The 19192-nt window shown below is 35.0% G+C and overlaps 1 protein-coding gene across 1 annotated transcript in view; it reads right to left on the bottom strand.

Moving 5' to 3' along the window:
* The window catches only part of LOC129216424 (adhesion G protein-coupled receptor L3-like), a 64135-nt gene that overhangs the window by 24536 nt on the left and 20407 nt on the right, over positions 1-19192 (bottom strand). Inside the window, exons 9-15 of the mRNA XM_054850642.1 lie at positions 19012-19084; positions 14588-14711; positions 12808-12864; positions 12514-12563; positions 11714-11840; positions 10849-10952; positions 2038-2140 (exon numbers count right to left, since the gene is read on the bottom strand). Coding sequence (XP_054706617.1) covers positions 2038-2140; positions 10849-10952; positions 11714-11840; positions 12514-12563; positions 12808-12864; positions 14588-14711; positions 19012-19084 — 638 coding nt within the window. The remainder of the gene's footprint in view (positions 1-2037; positions 2141-10848; positions 10953-11713; positions 11841-12513; positions 12564-12807; positions 12865-14587; positions 14712-19011; positions 19085-19192) is intronic.

The following is a 19192-nucleotide window of genomic DNA, read 5'->3' on the forward strand; positions in this document are numbered from 1 at the left end:
GCTTTCATCATTCTAGAGCAGGGGTTCTCAAACTTTTAGACATTGCGACCCCCTTTTTAACTAGCTATTTTGGCGATCCCCTAAAGTTTTAACTCTGTACAAGCCCTAAAACAATAACTAAAAACTACACAAATGGTTAAGTTTTATCCCCAGAAACATAAGCAACCAGTAAAACAAACATTATTTTTTTATCTCTTGAATTATCCTCATAATAGCGAATGATCGAGTAACGCTTCTGACATCATCAACAATGAAACTCGCACCACGATAAGAAAGTTTGATAATATGTTTTGCCAATGTTTGACATGCAGGAAAATGCTTTATTGTGACAAGGCTGAACTGCATGTGGTCACTTAACTGTTTTACTGGTAAGGCTGTGTCATTTCAGGGAAATGAAGGACCAAAAAAGAGGTCAACAATGAACGCTATCTAATGGAGTTTAGAGTAAATTTACTGGAGTTAGGGTTACAATTTCAACTATCAAAATTTCAGCAAACCGGTAATTGCAATGTAGAAGAAATTTTCACCCGGCATACCTTGACGGGAGATTTTCTAGTTTTATAATAAGAGACAGTAGTAGACCTTATTGATTTTATAATCTTGCAGTAGCTTCACGACAGTTATTAACCTTGCGCATCTTCAAGTTCTGTCATTGCACGCAGTACGAAAAAGAAACAAACGAAGTTGACTCATGACATCGACATAATCAAGAAATCGTTTGACACTAGAAAATGACACTGTTTTATGTATTACAAAGTTAATTTAGAAATTAAAAAATTAGTTAATTCCAAACAAGTTCATGTATCCCACGAACTAATAGAACACAAAAATTAACTAGTATGTGTATTAAAAGCTACTCTTTTTCACTTCCTTTTACAAAAAAGGAAGTATTGCATTCGCGAAAAAATTTTCACTCAAAAATCGGCCTTAATTTCCATTTTGATCACCCCCGAATGAATGCTGAGTTTTTTTTCGACCCGACCACACGTGGATACGTGTGGAACGTACTAGGAACGTACAGACACCCGAAATATTCATTTTCACGATCCCTGAGTTAATTACAACGAGTTTTCTTGAGACGTTTGTATATACGTATGTATGTGCGTATGTGCGTATGGGTGTATGTGTGTATATCTTGCATAACTCAAGAACGGTATGTCCTAGAAAGGTGAAATTTAGTACGTAGACTCCTAGTGGGGTCTAGTTGTGCACCTTCCCTTTTGGTTACATTCGGATGTTCCTGAGGCTGTCTTTTACATCTTTTTAGGGTGAAATCATTGTTGATTTCAATGCTAACTCAAGTGGTGTTATAATTTGTCAAACACTTAGGGATATATCGCCAAGCTTTCGGCCGCCAAGTTTTGTCACCAACTTGGCGAAATATTTGGCTTTTTTTTTTAATTTTTAAGTGTGGCTTTAATTCGGTCAATGTTGGTGATATTTAAATAGTTAACCATTGAGTCACATTAAAATTTCCAATAATGGGGAAATAAATCTGTGTAAAATGTTTTTTTGCTTCGGTTCGCAAGAAACTAGGGGTGAAAATATTTAGTGTTTCCTTGCTTACTCCAAGTTGTTATTATCATTAAATTGGTGTAAAAGGAAATCATGTGATGCACACATCAGCTCGTTTTTAATTTAAACACAGAATAAATCTTTTTTTTTTAACTTCTCTTCCACGTCTCGCGACCCCCCTGGACACATCCCGCGGCTCCCCTGGGGGTCGCGTCCCACCGTTTGAGAACCCCTGTACCCCTGTTCTAGAGTATACAGTACAGCATTCATTTAATACGTTAGCTGGTTTTTCACCTTTAGCATTCAAAAAACGAATCACAGAATCTTGTTCAACCAATGCGTAATACAAGACTCAACATATTTTAACTTAACTTTGAGGCTATATACAACGAGCAGTTTTTTCTTTATAGTGAAGATTCGGCGATTTCACCTGGAATATTCCTTTCTGAAATGCTTAATTAGCAAACTATATGATGTCAGAACTTTACTGCGGAACGAAAAGTTGGAATAATAGCTACTCACCTCATCGTCGAACAAGAATCCAGATAAGCAAAATGAAACTAAAGCGCCGAGGGCTGCAAGAGCTAAATTGAGGCGAATAATGTGAAACGGTTCGTGCAGTTTCCTGAAATAATAAAATAAATAAAATGATAAATATCATTTTAATAAGCACGTAAAAAAGCTGAGGTTTTTATCTTATGTTACATTTATAAACAAATAATGTAATAAGCAAATAGACTAACGATCAAGGGTTGTTCTAACATACGAATATATGTTAATGTCAACTCAAAACTTGTCTCAGTTTAATTTTTACATTTGTCTAACATTATGATAAAAGTTTTTTTTTTTTTTTTTTTTAATATCGCACAGTTTGCCGGCTGGTGGCGTAATGATTAGGCGCTGGCTTTCTACGCCTGTGGACCCAGGTTCTGACCTGGGGTGGCCAGTTGGTGGATTTTCGAGATACAGAAAATCATCAGCGCCCATGTCGTATAATTGAGCGGCATGTAAAAGATCCCTTGGGTATCCGTTTCGCCTAGAATTCCCTCGGCAAAATTAAATTGCTGTTGCAATTTCGCATCAAAGAGAGCCCAAGTTTGCGCTATCTGGTAGACACTGGGCGTCCAAACTATCCGTGCTATTAACATCCGCGCCGAAAGGTGGCACATGAAAGACTGGATGCCGTATCAGGGGATTGCACTAGGTCTGCTAAAGGCTAAATAGCCTTAGCACGCAGCCCACATTAGAAAAAAAATGTATCGCACGATTTCGATACATTCATAACCAAAATCTAATTCACTTCCAAAAAGTTCATTCCCAATGCGAAAGTTTGTCTAACATTGTGTTAATAATAGTCTATTGAATGTTTTTTTCAACGTACTGTCTGAGCTTAAAATAAAACTTTTTAAGTCGGCTGTTTAATCTCCTTGCCCGACGAACAAATAAATGACGAAATTAAAAAATGTCAACTACAAACAAAAATATAGAGGGGAAATAGAGTAAAAACGCTCAGCACCAAATCCCGCTCACTCAAATATTCTAAATAGAATAGAATTGAAAACTTACAATCCTATTCCTATTCAGAGTCACAACTGACTACAACTGTAATTATGTCGAGGACTGCATACAAAGTGCCTTGCCTCCATTATTTTATATACCGATAGATGGCAGCACCATCGCCGGATCGGACTGTTAATGAGAATTTAGAACTAGTCCAGAGCTAATAGCTACCTGGCGCTAGCACCCCCAGAGGTATCGTTTCACTTGGAGGACATTGAGACCACGAGCATATTTAACGTCGCCCAGTCCCCTTTAATGACGACGGTGGGTCTTCGACTATCGAGGTTCGAACCCAGGCCCCTCCGGCCCCGAATCCGACACTCTACCGATCGGGCTACCACGGCCCTAAACTCACAATCGGTACGACTATCATCATGAACATTTATAGTATGGATATAGTTATTGTCGGAAGCAGGTTGGTTTTGGGACCTCACGTAATTAGTTTGTTAGTTTTATTATAAAAGTTCTGTAACATTTAACTTGAAAGTAAGTGAACATTATCATTTTCAAAGGCTGTAAGTGCATCCTTTGATTTATTTTTATACTGCTGTTTTACGTCAATTATAGTGCATTCGAACCCAACATGGCGATGAAGGCGTAGTGGTGCTCACATAGGCTTTTGAGTAGGGTAAGTGCAACAGTAGTCTTCCAATCTCCAGTAACAGTTAAGTTGTGAGAACTTTCTCTTTAGTAGCAGTGAGTCATTTTATTTTAAATGATGTGCCCGTCATCCTAGTTGCGATTCTTCATATTTTTAAGTTAAGTAGAAACATCTTCTTTAAATGATAAGTACCTTCTTTTTTTCATACTACTTTAAATTTGTTTCTACTTTTGTTTTAATGGAGTGTACAATATAATGCTTCGATGAAAACTCTTTCATAGACTCGAGTATTTTTAAAGGGGTGGCCGGCCACTGGGTGCAAAATTCTTTTGTATTTCCAAAAGTCCGCCTTGGCAGGCTTCTTTTTCTAATGTTCATCAAAAAGCAATCAAAATAATAAAGTTAAAATACAGCGACAACTTAGCTGTGTTGAGTAAAAACTCCCTTTCTAAAGAAAATGTTTAAATTTTGTGCCTTTAACTTTTTACGACAAAAAGATTCATGTTGTCATTTTATTGCTACCAATCTTGATTTCAGTTTAGAATTCTCGAAAGCAGGTTTTGTAAATTCAGTCCGTCGTTGCGTTCAAAATGTAAGTTCAAAAACTTAAGTTCTCATAATCAAATGGTAATTTATCGTTTTTCTTTCTATCAAATCATCTTACGTTGATAAAATTGATAAAATCAAATGTTTTGATTTCAATTGGTATTTATTCAGTAATTCATAAATATTCCAATGGTAAGGAATTAAGATGTAACACTTCAATAGCTACATTAGCTCAAATTATTTCAATGAGTGTTAAACCTGTGCTTATTCTGTCTTTTGCTCATTATGCTAAACTATTTGCTTCACCAAAGGTTCAAAAATCCTGTATGCTATTAAGACTATTTATTCTAAATGTTGATACCACTTCCTAATCTTGCTTCTAACCAATCATTTAAATCCTTGTGTTTTCTTCACTAGGAAATGAAAATTTATTTCTTGTTTGAAAAATTAGGATGAATTTTTTTCAAAATTACATGGTTTCAAATTGCATTACGTAGCTACAAATCCAATTTTAGTTTATTCATTGTTTACTTATGTTCTAGTTGAAAGCTGTAACATTAACTTCATTACATCCTCTATTTCTCAGTTTCAATTTACCTACATGCAGGCCCGTCATTTGAGCAATCAGAAGGGGGCAGGGAGGGTAGCAATTGACCTCCTGTATTTCCAAAACAAAACATTGTTATGCATTTTTGCTTTTACTTTTGTTGCTATTCCCTATAACATGCATTGAATTCATATCCTTTGACCCCCTTCCCCTCCCTCGTCGAAAAAACTTTGAAAATATGGACCTATGTACACAATTAACCTTACTCCAGCTCGTTTACAACAAAGTTCTTTTTTTTTCATGATGAATGTGATACTTTGATTGCGAATCTTTTAAGTGCTTTTTGAACACATATTTACTTGCATGTTATGAGGTGAAATTATTTCCAAAACTACAATTTTCATTTTATGTTCCGAATGTTTAAGTTTCGTTCTATTGAACATGGATCAGTCAAGAGTTAATATATGGACTTGTAAGTACTGTGCTGTACTGTAAGTTTCGCATTAAATTGTGTTTAAATTTATTCACTCATGCCCCATAAGAGTAATATGAAAATGAAACGGCCCGACTACTGGACTCAAACATGGTCGAGCACGGGATTTCTATTGTCGACTACTGGAGAATTTCTCGTATAGCTTGGTGTTTAAATTCATGCTTTTATGTCTGAAGCAAGTTTGTGAATCATTATCAGAAAAGTGTCGCCTAAAGTTTTACAATGTTTTTGTTGTTGTATTGATTGCTGAAATTTATAGATTAACAAAAATGAACAATCGATCTCTTAAATGACTTGACTACTGGTGCTTTTACAGTATATGATATCAACTTTCAGTAATTGCAACCAGTTCTTATTGATGAGTCTCAGTTTTCTGATGATAATGATGAGTTGCTTCGAATCAAATAGGCTTTGCAGACAGAAATCCGCTGTTTTTTCAGAAAATCCAGGATAGATGACGAAACATGATTTCGTTGCACTCAATACTATGAGGTTACAATTTGTGAAAACTGGTCGTATAAAGCCTCATGTACTGATCACATAAATGTATATATATATATATATATATATATATATATATATATATATATATATATATATATATATATATATATATATATATATATATATATATATATATGTATATATATATAAGGGTGTGAACAGCACACACAGCTACATATGTAACCTTTGTGTTACTTAAATGTTGTATCTAAACTGTGTACGCAATTACACAATCATGTCGGGCATTACCGCTCAGTTAATGGTGCAGTTGAACAAACTATTTTTTTTAAATCCTGCAAGTTGTTTGCAATCAATTCTGCAACCATTTGTACCCGCAGACCCCGCGATTTGGGGGGGGCACGTTATTAAGGGGCCCAACGGCCTAAGAAATCGAATAAAGAAAATTGAAAAAAAAAAAAAACCTAGCATTAAGACTTATTAACATTGCAAATATACACTGCTGGCGTCTGGGGAGGGGCCCTAGAGATTTTGTAGCTGGGCAAGCCAAAATTTGTAAATCTGGGCCTGGTCGAGGGGCTCTCTCTGAAGGTTTTCGCTGTAAAACTCGGGAAATCACGATTATAGACTATCTTTGGAGACGCTAGGAGAGGAATTCTTTGGTGATTTACTTGAAAATTTTTTCAAAATTGGAGTCTTTAAGATGAAGTTACGCAACTTCTGGTCAATTTACGTTACTAGGCGGCTCTCCTTCGGAAGTCTTTTGACATTGAACACTTAAACTTATGCTAAAACTGTTGACGTTTAGGAGGCTTCGGAGACCCACTCTGGAAAAAATTTCGTCAGTGAAGTCTGAAAGACGCAATTTTAGCGGATGATTGGTTAAGTTTAGAAAATTTAAATTTTTGGAGACTCTCTATGAAAACATTTTAACAACTAAGTCCTCAAGAGGCTGTCCTTGGTGGCGTTTCGTTTGGGAAATGAAAAACGTTCACAAGCTGTCTCTGAAAGTTTTTTGATCCTAAAAATCGAAAAAAACTCTACCGTACACCTTCTTCCGTCAACGTTAGGGGGATCTCCTAACGTCACCAAAGTGATGTCAGGTCTTTATTCCGGAATTTTTTTCAAAATTGAGGTCCTAAAAATGTGAAATAAGATTTCGGTTTGGGAAAGATAGAGGAAAGAGGACCTCCTGCCTCCTCTTGACTCTATCGGCCTCCTTTCCTTCCGAAATCTCTTTCAAAAAGTCATTTTTGGGTTTTTTGTGAAGAAAAAAGGTTTGGGGATTCTCCCGAGCAATTTTCTAAAACGAAATTTAAAGCTATCTGTGCTGATACTAGGAAGGAAGTGCTCGAGGGGACCCTCCGGAAATTTATAAAAGTTGAAGTCTTAAAAGAGCAATTTTTGGCTCTGTTTAAAGACGTTAAGGGTGTAGAGAAGAATCTAGGTATCTTCTTCGGCTAAATTTAGAAATTGAAGTTTCAAAGACACAATTTATTCTATATTTTATAGTAATATTATTAAAAGAGTGAGTGTTCGGAGATCTTCTACAAAACGTTTTTGAAATCGAAATCTTTAAAATGCATTTCAGGCTCTCTTGGACGATGCTAGAAGACGCGTTGGTGTTTGGGGGCTGTCTTCTGAAATGTTATGATATTGAAGTTCTGAAAACACAATTTTAATTTACATTTTGACGAAATGGGTTGTCTACAAAGGAAATGTTTCAAGCTTGAAGGCCTAAAAATGAATCTCTTTTAGTCACAGTGTTTGAGGACTGTCCCTACAAAATTTCAACATTAAAGCTAGAAAAGTAATATTGAATTTTTTTACGGTATTGTTAAAGCTCATATAGTGTATTTCAAAGCTCACGACGATACTAGGCGATTATAAATAAACATAGGAGCAGTTTCACACCTGAAGTAGTTAGAAATTGAAACTCCAAAATAAAATTTCATTCTATGTTTGTACAAAAAAGGGGTGAATATTATGTAAGTTAGGAAAAAAAGAAGCTAGAAAAATTTCTCCAGAAATATTCGGAAATAGTGTACTAAAAATGCAATTTTAAGCAATCTTTGATGGCATTAGGGGGTAGCAGGGACTCACCCAACAAAATTTTCCAAAATTAGAGGTCTAAAAACAGTTTCTCTCTCACGCTCTCTTTGTAAAAGTATTGCAGTATTTAAAATCTCCGAAAATTCAGTTTTATCCAGTGCAAGTTCTGACCTCATTGGGGGGGGGGGGGGGGAGCGCTACAGCCTTTTTAGCCTGAGAACGAAGTAAAATATATAACTATGTGAATTTGAAACTGATAACTTCAGATTGAAAAACCTTGATAGTATCGGGACGAAACTATTTCCTCCAAGCCTTCTCATGCTATTGCACAAATCACATTCTAATCTGTTGTACTTTTTGACCGAATGGGAGAAGAAGTTACAGCTCCTTTTTCCCCCCTCTCCAACTCACCATTAATACGCCACAGTGTATATATTCATTTAAACATAATGCATGTTTAAATTCGGAAAAGTATTGAAGTATTTGAAATCTTTGAAATTTCGGTTTTGTTTAGGGTTATTTCTGACCTCATGGAGAGAGGGGGGGGGGGAGCTATAGGCTCCTTAACCGGGGAACGAATTCAAATATATATGGCTGGTTTAGTTTGAAAGTTATAACTTTCAGATTTAAAAAAAAAAAAGATTACAGAACGAAACTATTTCCTCCAAGCCTTTCCATTCCATTGCAAATCACATTTTAATCTGTTTTAAGTTTTGACCAAATAGGAGAATGGGAGGGGCTAGTCTCCAAGCCCTCCCCCCCCCCCTTTCTATAAAAATGCCGCTATATATCGTAGTTATAGTTAAATGTAATGCATATTTAAATTAGCTAATGTATTGCAGTATTAAAAGTCTCTGAAATTTCGATTTTATCTAGTGTAAGTTCGGAACTCAAGATGGGGAGAGGGCTATAGCCCCTTTAGCCCCCCTGGATCCGCCACTGACTACAAACATCACAAATTATGTTTACGATTGAAGGGCATCCACCATCTCTCCGTAATCAATAGGGTGGTTCACCGTTCTTGGTTAAAAAAAAGTTTCCGATTTTCATCGGGCAAGGCAAGAAAAAGATGCCAAATGACGTTTTAAGGTGACATATAAACTTTCATTCGTTTAGGAGATCATTTTCTGCCTCCGGATTGAGTTTGAAAAACCCGTATTTAAGGGGGAAAATCTATTTAAAAAAAATTGTAAAACAAAATTTCAAATACATATAACAACTTAAGGTTTTCCAAGTATTAATCATTTCTTTACAAAAACATTTATGATAATCATTAATTTACAAAAGTAAAAGATATTCATCTTAAAATAGTTTGAAAGTCCTTCTTACTATCAAGATATGGCATAAGTTTCCGGGACGTAGGTTTCTCATTAAGGCTTCTCTTTCAGATTTTTTGCACAATGTAGTTGAAACTTCTATCAGTTTTAACTGCCCTTTCACAGGGGTGCAACTCCCCCTCCCTAAGGGGGCGATGACGTACCCCCTCAAATACTTTGTAGTATCCCCCCCCCCCCCCCAAAAAAAAGAAAAAATAGGGTCAAAAACTTTGCCAGATCAATCTTCCTAAAAATTTCAATGCCGCGGTCTGCGCCATGGACTTCCCCGGTAGGCGGCACCCTTGTCTTTCAACAGCCTGTGTGTGTTATGGCAGTCGACTAGTCGGGAATCAGACCCTTTTTAAGTCAAGGAGATTAATGTATGATTCGGAATCAAACTTAACAAGAATTTGGAATAGCGGGAGTCTATTTTGAGTCGATTTTGCCTAACACCAGCGAGCTTCTAAAATCCAACGGGCTGCCAATTCAAGGACGTGCTGTTCCAAGTCTATCAGCAATAAAAAAATTTTTTAAGATATGCGAAAACACTGTTTATTTGGATTATGTGGGATCTACTTTGCCCTTCAACTCAGTAGATGAATATCTAGTTTCAGAGATGAGATTTAACAAGTGTCAAGCCCCTTCTTCACATAAAGGGTAACTTTCGTTGGCAAACCAGATTGGAGCATAAACTTTGATGACGTATATTGCAAGAATTATTACATTTTCAGAAGGAGATTCTAATGAAACACACAAACGTAGAATTCGACTAGCAAGAGCCAGCCATCGAGCATAGACATTTTGCCAGGCTTTGTCTCTTGCCAGAGCAGATTTTCATGCTATTTTGCGCTTCCGTGGAAGCATTTTTTCTCAATAATTTCTGAAGTAGTGGGGGTAAAGAACTGCTGAAGCAGTAGCTGCTCCAGCCCTGTATCATACTTCGTATCTATCACATGTCCGTGAAAGCAAATTCAAGTCTACCGTATTGCTTGTAGCAGTAAATTTATCGACGTAAGCGTTTGAAAATTGAAGCTTGAAAAGGTTCCTTGAATTCCTCCTCACTGTTCGTATCCGATAGAATAGACGCGATGAAGTAGTGATAGTAAAATTGTGTGTCTTCCCTTTTTTTTCCCTTGAGGTTGAAGCTGCTATTTTTTTTCTCTGTCTCATGTTTTTTTTCCCTGGACAAATATAGTTGTCAATATCTATGCATTTTCATTATTTTCTGAGGTATTTTCGGATAGGATTTCAAAAGGTTGCTGCACTTCAAGAGATAGATTTATAGCATCTCTAAGTCATTTATGTTGCACAGTTGGCAGAAAGCGTTTGACCAGATTCGAACGATTCAGCCAATTCTAACACCTAAAATAGCTGTTGTGAATTTAAACCAGGTGCAAATTGAAAGTTTGATCACTTGATACTGTATACGAAGTAACATTTATCTCTACTGCAGTCTTGCATGGAAAGTGTTCCTTTGGGCAAGGAAAACCGAACTTCAAACTCAAACCGGAGGCAAAAATCGGAATGGAATAAAACTTCACACATATTAGTTTGAGACCATTTAGCACCTTTTTAATCCTCTTCCCCTTAACATTTTGATAAAAAATATTAAATGACCCACTCTAGGGGTCAAGCTTTAACTGGTGCGGATCCCGCCTCCTCAACCCTTCAATCCGCTCCTGTCTCATCATTCTTACCGTAAAAAGCAATGACAAAAGTTTAAGTCGAATTTCAATTAACATTTAAATTATCTTACTTCCTTATGAGAATGACGAAGATGTAAAGAACAAGCAAGATAATGGACACCCCGAAGCCGATCCACTTGCAAATTTTTACCCATTCGTCTTCGGGAGGGATATCCTGCAAGTGAAAGTTTACACGTTAATATTAGCTTTTTAAATTTTGGTGTAGATGCACACTTCATACAGAAAATTCTAAGTATTAGTAATCTGAGTTTAATTTCTCAAACAGATTGGAAGAGCGTAGGCAAAAAATGCTAATAAAACTGACAGATTAGTTACATAACCACAGAGACCTTTTTTTTTTGTCTATCCTAAATACTTCAAGATAATTTCTATTATGGGGTCATTTCCGAAATTTAAAAAGTAGTATTTTCTGAAAGGGTATGCTTAAAAACATGGTATTTAATGTTTTTTTTTAAATAATTTGACAAAGTTTAATATTTTTTAACAATTATTTTAACCGGTGTGCAGATTGAAATACATTTTTTTTCGCTTCTGCTCATGACATCAGAAGTGATGAAATGCCATTCAGATGCCATTAGCGTACAGTGCAAATTATCATAACCTGGAACCGCGGTTGACAGCAAAGCGTAAACATTTAGCGCGGCAGTGGAATAGTTCGCTAAAGTACATTATGTGTGACGTCATAAAGACCGCGCCTTACTTCCAAAATCTTATATTTGAAATAATTAAATAAAAAATAACTGTTGGGAAAGTAAAAGATTTTTCTGGCTCCAGGTTTTTTTTTTTTGCTCGTTCTATCAATTTTAGTGACTAAAAGTAGTACTTTTGACTGAAGGAAACCCCATTGAAAAAAATGTGGATTAATATTTTTAATTTTGGTAAAACTATTTGATCATGAAAACTATTACTACTTACAAAGGGCTGCCGTATTTTGGATAGGATAGCATAGGTTCCCAGCATAGTGCATTTACAGGTCGATTCTTCAGCACTTGTGTTGGCAATGGAACACCCATCCGGAGACCAGCCTCCTTTTGCGCGAGACCTAAAATAAAATACTCTTGAAGAAGATAAACCTATTCTTATAATCTTGTTATTGAAATAATTAAAAGCCGTGTTTCAGGGGAAAAAAGACTTATTCTAGATTCGATTTGATCTTAAATCTATCAAAGATTAGTAAAAATACTTAAGATTTAACGCTGCTTGTCTTAGAAATAATTGAAATTATTTCACATTTTTCCTGAAGATGCTTTTACAGACATTCTAGTAATCGCAATGTAGAAATAAATTTCATAAGAGCTATAAAAAAAATTGATGAAGGTGGTAAAATTACATTTTGAACTAAACTTATCTTCTGCTCTCACATTATTTTATTACTAATTAAAAGAATTTGTAATTTTTATTCTGCAATTAGACTAATTAATACTTGTTACTTTATCAGTATACCGATGATATTTTAATATTTAGAACTTCATAAACAGTCGCAGAACTTTTATTTAACACACATTTTTAAGTTCTTCATTCGATTCACAATTTGAAAAAGTGATAGAAAAGCTTAAATATATTAAAATTGTCTCACATTGACTGGGAAAAAATTCTGTCATAGCCAATTTTGAAATGATGGATTAAATATTCTTCCGATAGGAACAAACAATATTTATCAATTAATAAGTGGAATTGCATGCTGGACGAAACGTATCGACATCTATAAAACTTACCCTCTAGCTTGTAGATTAGGGTCCCATCTTACGCATTCTCGATTTCGAACCTGAAAAAGTACAAATACACTACGTTGAGTGTGTGTGTGTGTGTGTGTGTGTGTGTGTGTGTGTGTGTGTGAAAGAGAGAGAGATATCACAGAAAACAGCGAATGTCAACAAGATGTTTTTTCTATACGGTATATCAGTTTGAAATTCTTGATATCAAAATCCGTCAAAATTACAGTTCAGTGCATGTACATTGTACATATTTTAATATAGAAATTACGATTATAAATTAAGTATTGACCATACCTCGCCGTTTTCTTCTAATTCTTTATCTGCCATCAGTTTCCGTCCTGTGGCTTTTGCCTGAAATTGCATACAAAATGCAAGTGAAGAACATTGTTAATGTATTGAGAAAAAATCAGCTTAGAGTCAAACTTTAAATAACAACTTTATAGAAAACCCCTCTTTTAAATTACTTAAAAAAACCCTATTAGTAGCGAATAAACGTGTTAGGCCCTGATGTTATTAGTTAATACAAAATTAGGAAAGACTCGTGTATGACAGAACAAGCAGAAACGGGTCACGCGACATTCCGTTCCGTTGACACCCTAGGGAAACGTTTTCACTTCCATCATTATTAAATTTCTTTTTCAGTGGGAAAATTATTCTCATCATAATAGAGTAACTAGAGTGGCGCCGTGGAACTTTGAAACATGGGCGGAACGTTCATGAAATGTTCAAGTACCTTTCTATGCGTTTGATGTGAAATGACTAAAGATTAGCCAATCAAAGAAATTCAAATTAATCTTAACGAAATTTCAGGTACATTGAGGAAATCCATGTTTTTTTACTCATCAACTTTTGTGAAATTTGTTGGTTAATTTAGCTGATAATTCTGTCAAGTATGACAGATTTTCTTTTCTTTCTTTCTTTTTTTTTTGAAGTTTTAAACAGCTCGGAATCAGAAAAATAGAAAACTACCTAATTAGTTGCAGTGCCGGACCTTGAACTTTTCCTAGACTGGCAGACTGCCGCTCCTACCCATCTTCCTTCAACTTTTTTATGTCGAGTTTCAGCAATATATATATATATATATATATATATATATATATATATATATATATATATATATATATATATATATATATATATAAGATAGTCAAAGTGACGCGGTTCTCAGAAGTTGAAGTTGCCACTTGGGGCAAAGACTCCGGCTCTTTTGCCCTTAGATCAGGCGTTGCTTAGTTGTAAAAATGTTTACTCCAAATCAGAGGTAAATTACAAATTTAAAATGCCCCTGTAATGGTTGGTTAGACTATTTGAACACGCAAAGCCTGTGCTTTTTAAAAGATGATCCACAGTACATTAGTTCTTCGCTAAGTTGCCTTCAGATGCTATTTTCAAAATGCATTCCAAGCGATTGAGTTTTTTAATTTTGTATGCATGATGTGTCTATCTCACATGCATATGCTTATAGTATTATGAGAGATGATGCTAACTTGGCAACCCTTAAATAATCTGTAGGTGTGACATGCTAAGAACAGTGAAGTAAATTTTTAATATTTCATCAAAATACACATAATAAAAATACTAATAAATGAAAGTAAATAAGTGAGAGTCGGGAGTAATGGGATTTCGGGTTGATCGGAATGTGGAAAAGTATTTCTAGCTTGTCTAGTATCTGTAGCAGCTTTAGACTTTGCTTGATTTTAATCTGCTTCATGTACTGGACACGATGGAAATATTTTTTTCCCATTTTATTTCGGCTTATAAATGCAGCTGTCCCACTCCTCTCATCATCCCATTTCTCTTATCGCTCCCTACAAGTGAGAAAAGAAGTGTTCTCACTTGAAGAACAAAAAATTGTTAATTAGGATAAAACTAAGATGTGTGTGTGTGAGCAACTAAAAAGTTTCGAAGTAAAATGAAAGACTATGAATGAAAATATAGTGCGTCAAAGTATTTTAAGTTAATGAAGAATTTACTATACATGCACCTTTTTTAAGGAAAATAACTATAGCTACCCGGAAAATAAGCCCACAGAAACATAACCATTTGAGAAATGTTTAAACATTGAGAAACGTACGTTCCTTCTATGTTTCATCTTGACCAGTACCGGTTCCTTTTCTAGTGCTGCAGAACTGGCATTGGGATCACTTCTGACAGTTACAATTTCGCTGTCGATGAAAATCAGCGTCGTAAAGTTCCCTCTATGGATGAGAAAAAAACTTAACTAACGATTTAAAATTGAATTACAGTCGACTCCCGCTACAACGCGATCCGACTTACGCGAAATGGCTATAACGCGAATTTTTCAGGAGTAACGAATTTTAGAGCTAACGCGAATTTTTTGCCCACAACACGAATTATTTTGGAAGTAAGTATCAGTTTCGTTATTGGCGACTAAATAATGATTTCGTGAATATTATTGCATCCCTTTCAGCATCACTGACAGCCAAAGTTCCCACACCAAACTAGTCTAGTGCATTAAATAACCACTCAAGCATCTTTCATTTATTTATTTTTTCATTTTAAAAATAAAAGTTGTTGAAATATAAATGGCACCTTAGTGTCACCTTCATCTAAAGTTTGTGAAGATGAGAAGAAAATGAAGGTGTCTGATAAAAAAAAATAAAAAACGATAAAATTCTCGATATGCTTGAACAACTGCAAAACTCCGACGTTAGGGCGAGAAAAAGTACGAGTGAATCTTCCATACGTACAATTAAAAGTCAAAATTAAAAGATATCCGTGAAAGTTCAGAATTTAGTTTCAATATTGGAGCTTGCAGAGCAGTCTTAAAAACAAAATATTTTAAAAATGGAAGCTGCTCTTGTATTGTGGATTAATACAAAGATCAGGAAGAGGAGATGTTACCACATATTGAAACGTTGTAAAGGCGAAGCAAACATATTAAAAAATGTATAACTAGATAAGAATAACGATCTGATCATGGAGCATAAATCATCACTATCTTCATTTTTTTGACTTTTAAATATTGTTATTGTATCTACTGTCATATTATAGTTTTTAATTTTACGTCTTTCATTCCCATTTGTCATTCATTTTGTTAATTTTAAAGTATTTCATGTTGAATTACAGTTTTTTATTTTTTAAATACAGTAAAAGTTCAGTTCTTTATGCAAGAAACTGTAGTGTATAGTTGAGGAATGCTTTAGAGCAGTTTGAGGGGTGTTTATAAGTATTTGGTATGCCTTAAAAAATGTGTATGCATATATTTTTCCACAACGCGAAATTCCGACTTACGCGAGGAGTCTTGGAACGCATCCCTCGCGTAAGTCGGGACTCGACTGTACAGGGTGGTTCAAACGAAACTTCTCCAACATACGAATGCCTAGCGGCCTATCCACTGAACCAATTTTAACTAAAATTTAAGATGTGGTTGTTTGAAGGCCTGCGCTCGAGATTAGGATGATTGTAAACAATACAGTAGTCGTAATTAAAGTTACAGAGGTCAAATTTCGAATTTTTCAAAAAAAAAATTTTCATTGCGCAAATTCATCAACGTATTGAAAACTCACAAACGGCTTTGGAACGCTTTAGCATGCGAAAAAAATTGCTGACTAAAATCTTTTGCAAAGATGAGACCTTTTTAGGCCTAGTGACAACACAAAAGAGAAAAATTTTTGATTCCCTTTGCAAAACACACAGGGTTAAAAAGTAGGAGGAGCACGAATCATAGAACACCACGTGCAAAGCATTGTTTATGGGAAAAAATGCTTAACATGCAGTGTACGAGAAGTGTTTCTTCGGTGCTCGAATTCCCACGCCAATCGTTCCAAAGCCATCTGTGGGTCTCAATACGCCGATCAATTTGCACAAGAGAAAAAAATCGGTGCTGTCATTGGAAAATTTCAAAGTTCGCTCTCTGTATCTGTATGTGTAAGGATTGCGTATTTAAACTTAATCACAATTTCAAGCGCATACCTTCAAATAATCATATCTAAAATTTGGGATCGATTGTTTCGGCAGAAAGGCCGCTAGGACTTCGAATATAAAGGGAGTAACTTTAGGAAAGCCCTCTATATAGCGTGTCACTTTCACTGAAGTACTGAAATCAAATGTGATTAAGTTTGTGGCATTGATTCACGGGAAAAACTACACTTATATTTTCAAAGTATTAGTGCATATGCTGGTACAAAACGGAAGTAACATCCCGAAATTATTGTATTCGAAATCAAGAAACAATAGTTTTTTAATCGATTTAAAATAAATTATTAGTCTGGTTCAAATTTATCCCGTCATTCAGAACTTTGAGCCAAGTCAGAAATGGGATGCAAAATATTTCATTTATTTATTTTTTTAAATAAAAGCAGCGCAACTTTGATGCAGCGAAATAATCGATCTAAACTTTAAACATCTTCTCCGTTATGCATGACAGCATCACATGGTTTCTATCATTTACAATATTGCATTGAATATTGGAATGTTGTAGGAGCACTTTCAACAACTACAAAAATAGCTTTGAAAGATTAAATTTATAATTGTTGAATGATGCAATAAGCAGTGTGGGATGCTGTTTTTTTTTTTTTTTGAGCAATCACGATTGCTTATTGTTCTCATTTGACTGTTTTGATGTCCTATGATTTTATTTTCCCGCCGCTTCCCTCTGCAGCACTACCGTTGACCGGCCGCCTCACGATGCTGCTCCTCTAGCGAAAGCAGTCTCCAGGTTGCGTCACTTACTTGTCTACACTTACACCTACACACTCATACACACATACACCTACACACATACACATACGCACACCCGCATACATACAGACACCGACACACACACATGCATACACACACCATCACACACACGCACACAAACACCATCACACACACACATGCATACACACACCATCACACACACATGCATACACACACCATCACACACACGCACAAACACACAAAACGCATACACACACTCACTCATGCCTGCACACATACACAAAAACACATGCCTACACACACACACACTCGTGATTGCGAAAGACATAATTTGAATTCAAGATGTCAAAATTCAAATTAATATATTTTTTTAAACAAGGAGTAAAAATTTTATTTCATACCCATGTCAAAACAGTGCAGCACTGAGTCTTTTACTTGTACTTATTTATTAGTAGAAAATCACCCGTCAAGGTGCAACGGGAGAAAATCGCTTCTTCATTTGGGTGAAGCAGGGAATATTTTGATCGTTGAAATTTCGGGTCGCATAATTTTGGACAATTGTTCCTTTCTGGTAAAATCAGTGATATCGAAGTACGTTAACTCTTTTTGGTGCCCGAAAAATCGGCAACAGTTGAAAAAAAAAATCAGGGATGCAAGTGGCAAAATTAAAAATTTGGAGATAACCAGTACAAATGGTAGGTGAACCTCTCCTCTGTCTTGGGGCAAGAGATTATACTAGTAGCCCTGGTAGGTGCCGCTGTATAGCATGATTTAGAAAAAAAAGTTCAATGAAAGTCTACCTAGGATCTAAAAAGTGTTTTTCTCGCAATTTAAAATAGTCCACTTGCATCCCTTTGCTTCTTACTGCCTCAATTGCAAAGTATTTTATGTTTATGATTAACTTCTTTGCTGGTTACGTCAGAGCGTTACTCGATCAGTGATTTTGCCTATTATATATATTAGGATTATTTTTTTAAGTCAAATGTACAAAAACTTAAGTGGTTCAAAGTGCAATTCAATCAGAAGGTAAAGTAATAAAACCATTCTTGGAATCGCAATCGCAAGTTGATTGTTGATAACTACGAAAAAGTTTAGTGCTGTCAAATGTTCGAAGAGAAAAATAGGATAACAGGAAATATCCAACGTTGTTTAGCACAAATACACAGATTTCAGAAAAACAACGTTGGATATTTCCTGTTATTCCTCGGCACAAAGGTATTTATTTATTGCTTAGAAATATAGGATATTTTTTTAAACCAAAAAATATTTTATCGCAAGAAGGTCATGTTTGAAACACAAAATTTCTGTATAAGTAAACGTTACACGTAAGTCACACTTAACTTGATATGAAACTTAAACCCCAGCTTTTTTTGTGTTATGTAAATTATAAGATCAATTTCTGTAATGAAAGCGAAGATGCTATTAATTGGGATTGGTCAACCTGCAATGCTTGTGCATATTTCTGAAACAATAGAAAGAATTGAAAATACCACTATCCACATTGGGTTTTTTAATTAAATTTAAGCTTTATTATAAAAGGCAAAACTGAAAGATTGATTCACATGTTTTTTATAGTGTAATTTTAATGAAATATAAGTTAATACTACGTACGTAAAATAATAATAAATATAAATACCAGTTTGATGAATAGTTTTGAAAAATAAAAATGAAAAATAAACTGAAAAAAATAAAACATGCTAAAGTAAAAATTCTTTTATTTTCATTGGAAACTAACAAATATGTTTACATTTCCAAAAAGTTCCAGAGCAATAAAATCACTGATAAAAACTTTCTATACGATAGAATAAAGAAAATCTTAGAGAAGTAACTTACGTTCTTTTGTTCCATAAAGGAGATAGTCTGTCTAAAGATTTATAGGAACTACCAACAAAAGATACTTTCTCATCTGTAACACATCACAAAAATTTTTGTTTTTAGCAATGTTAGTCAATCTAATTTTTAAAAATAATAAACATTATTAAGATTTTTTGACTTTAAAATGAAAGACTTCAAA

Source organism: Uloborus diversus, chromosome 1 (genome assembly GCF_026930045.1).
Source record: "Uloborus diversus isolate 005 chromosome 1, Udiv.v.3.1, whole genome shotgun sequence".
Lineage (NCBI taxonomy): Eukaryota > Metazoa > Arthropoda > Arachnida > Araneae > Uloboridae > Uloborus > Uloborus diversus.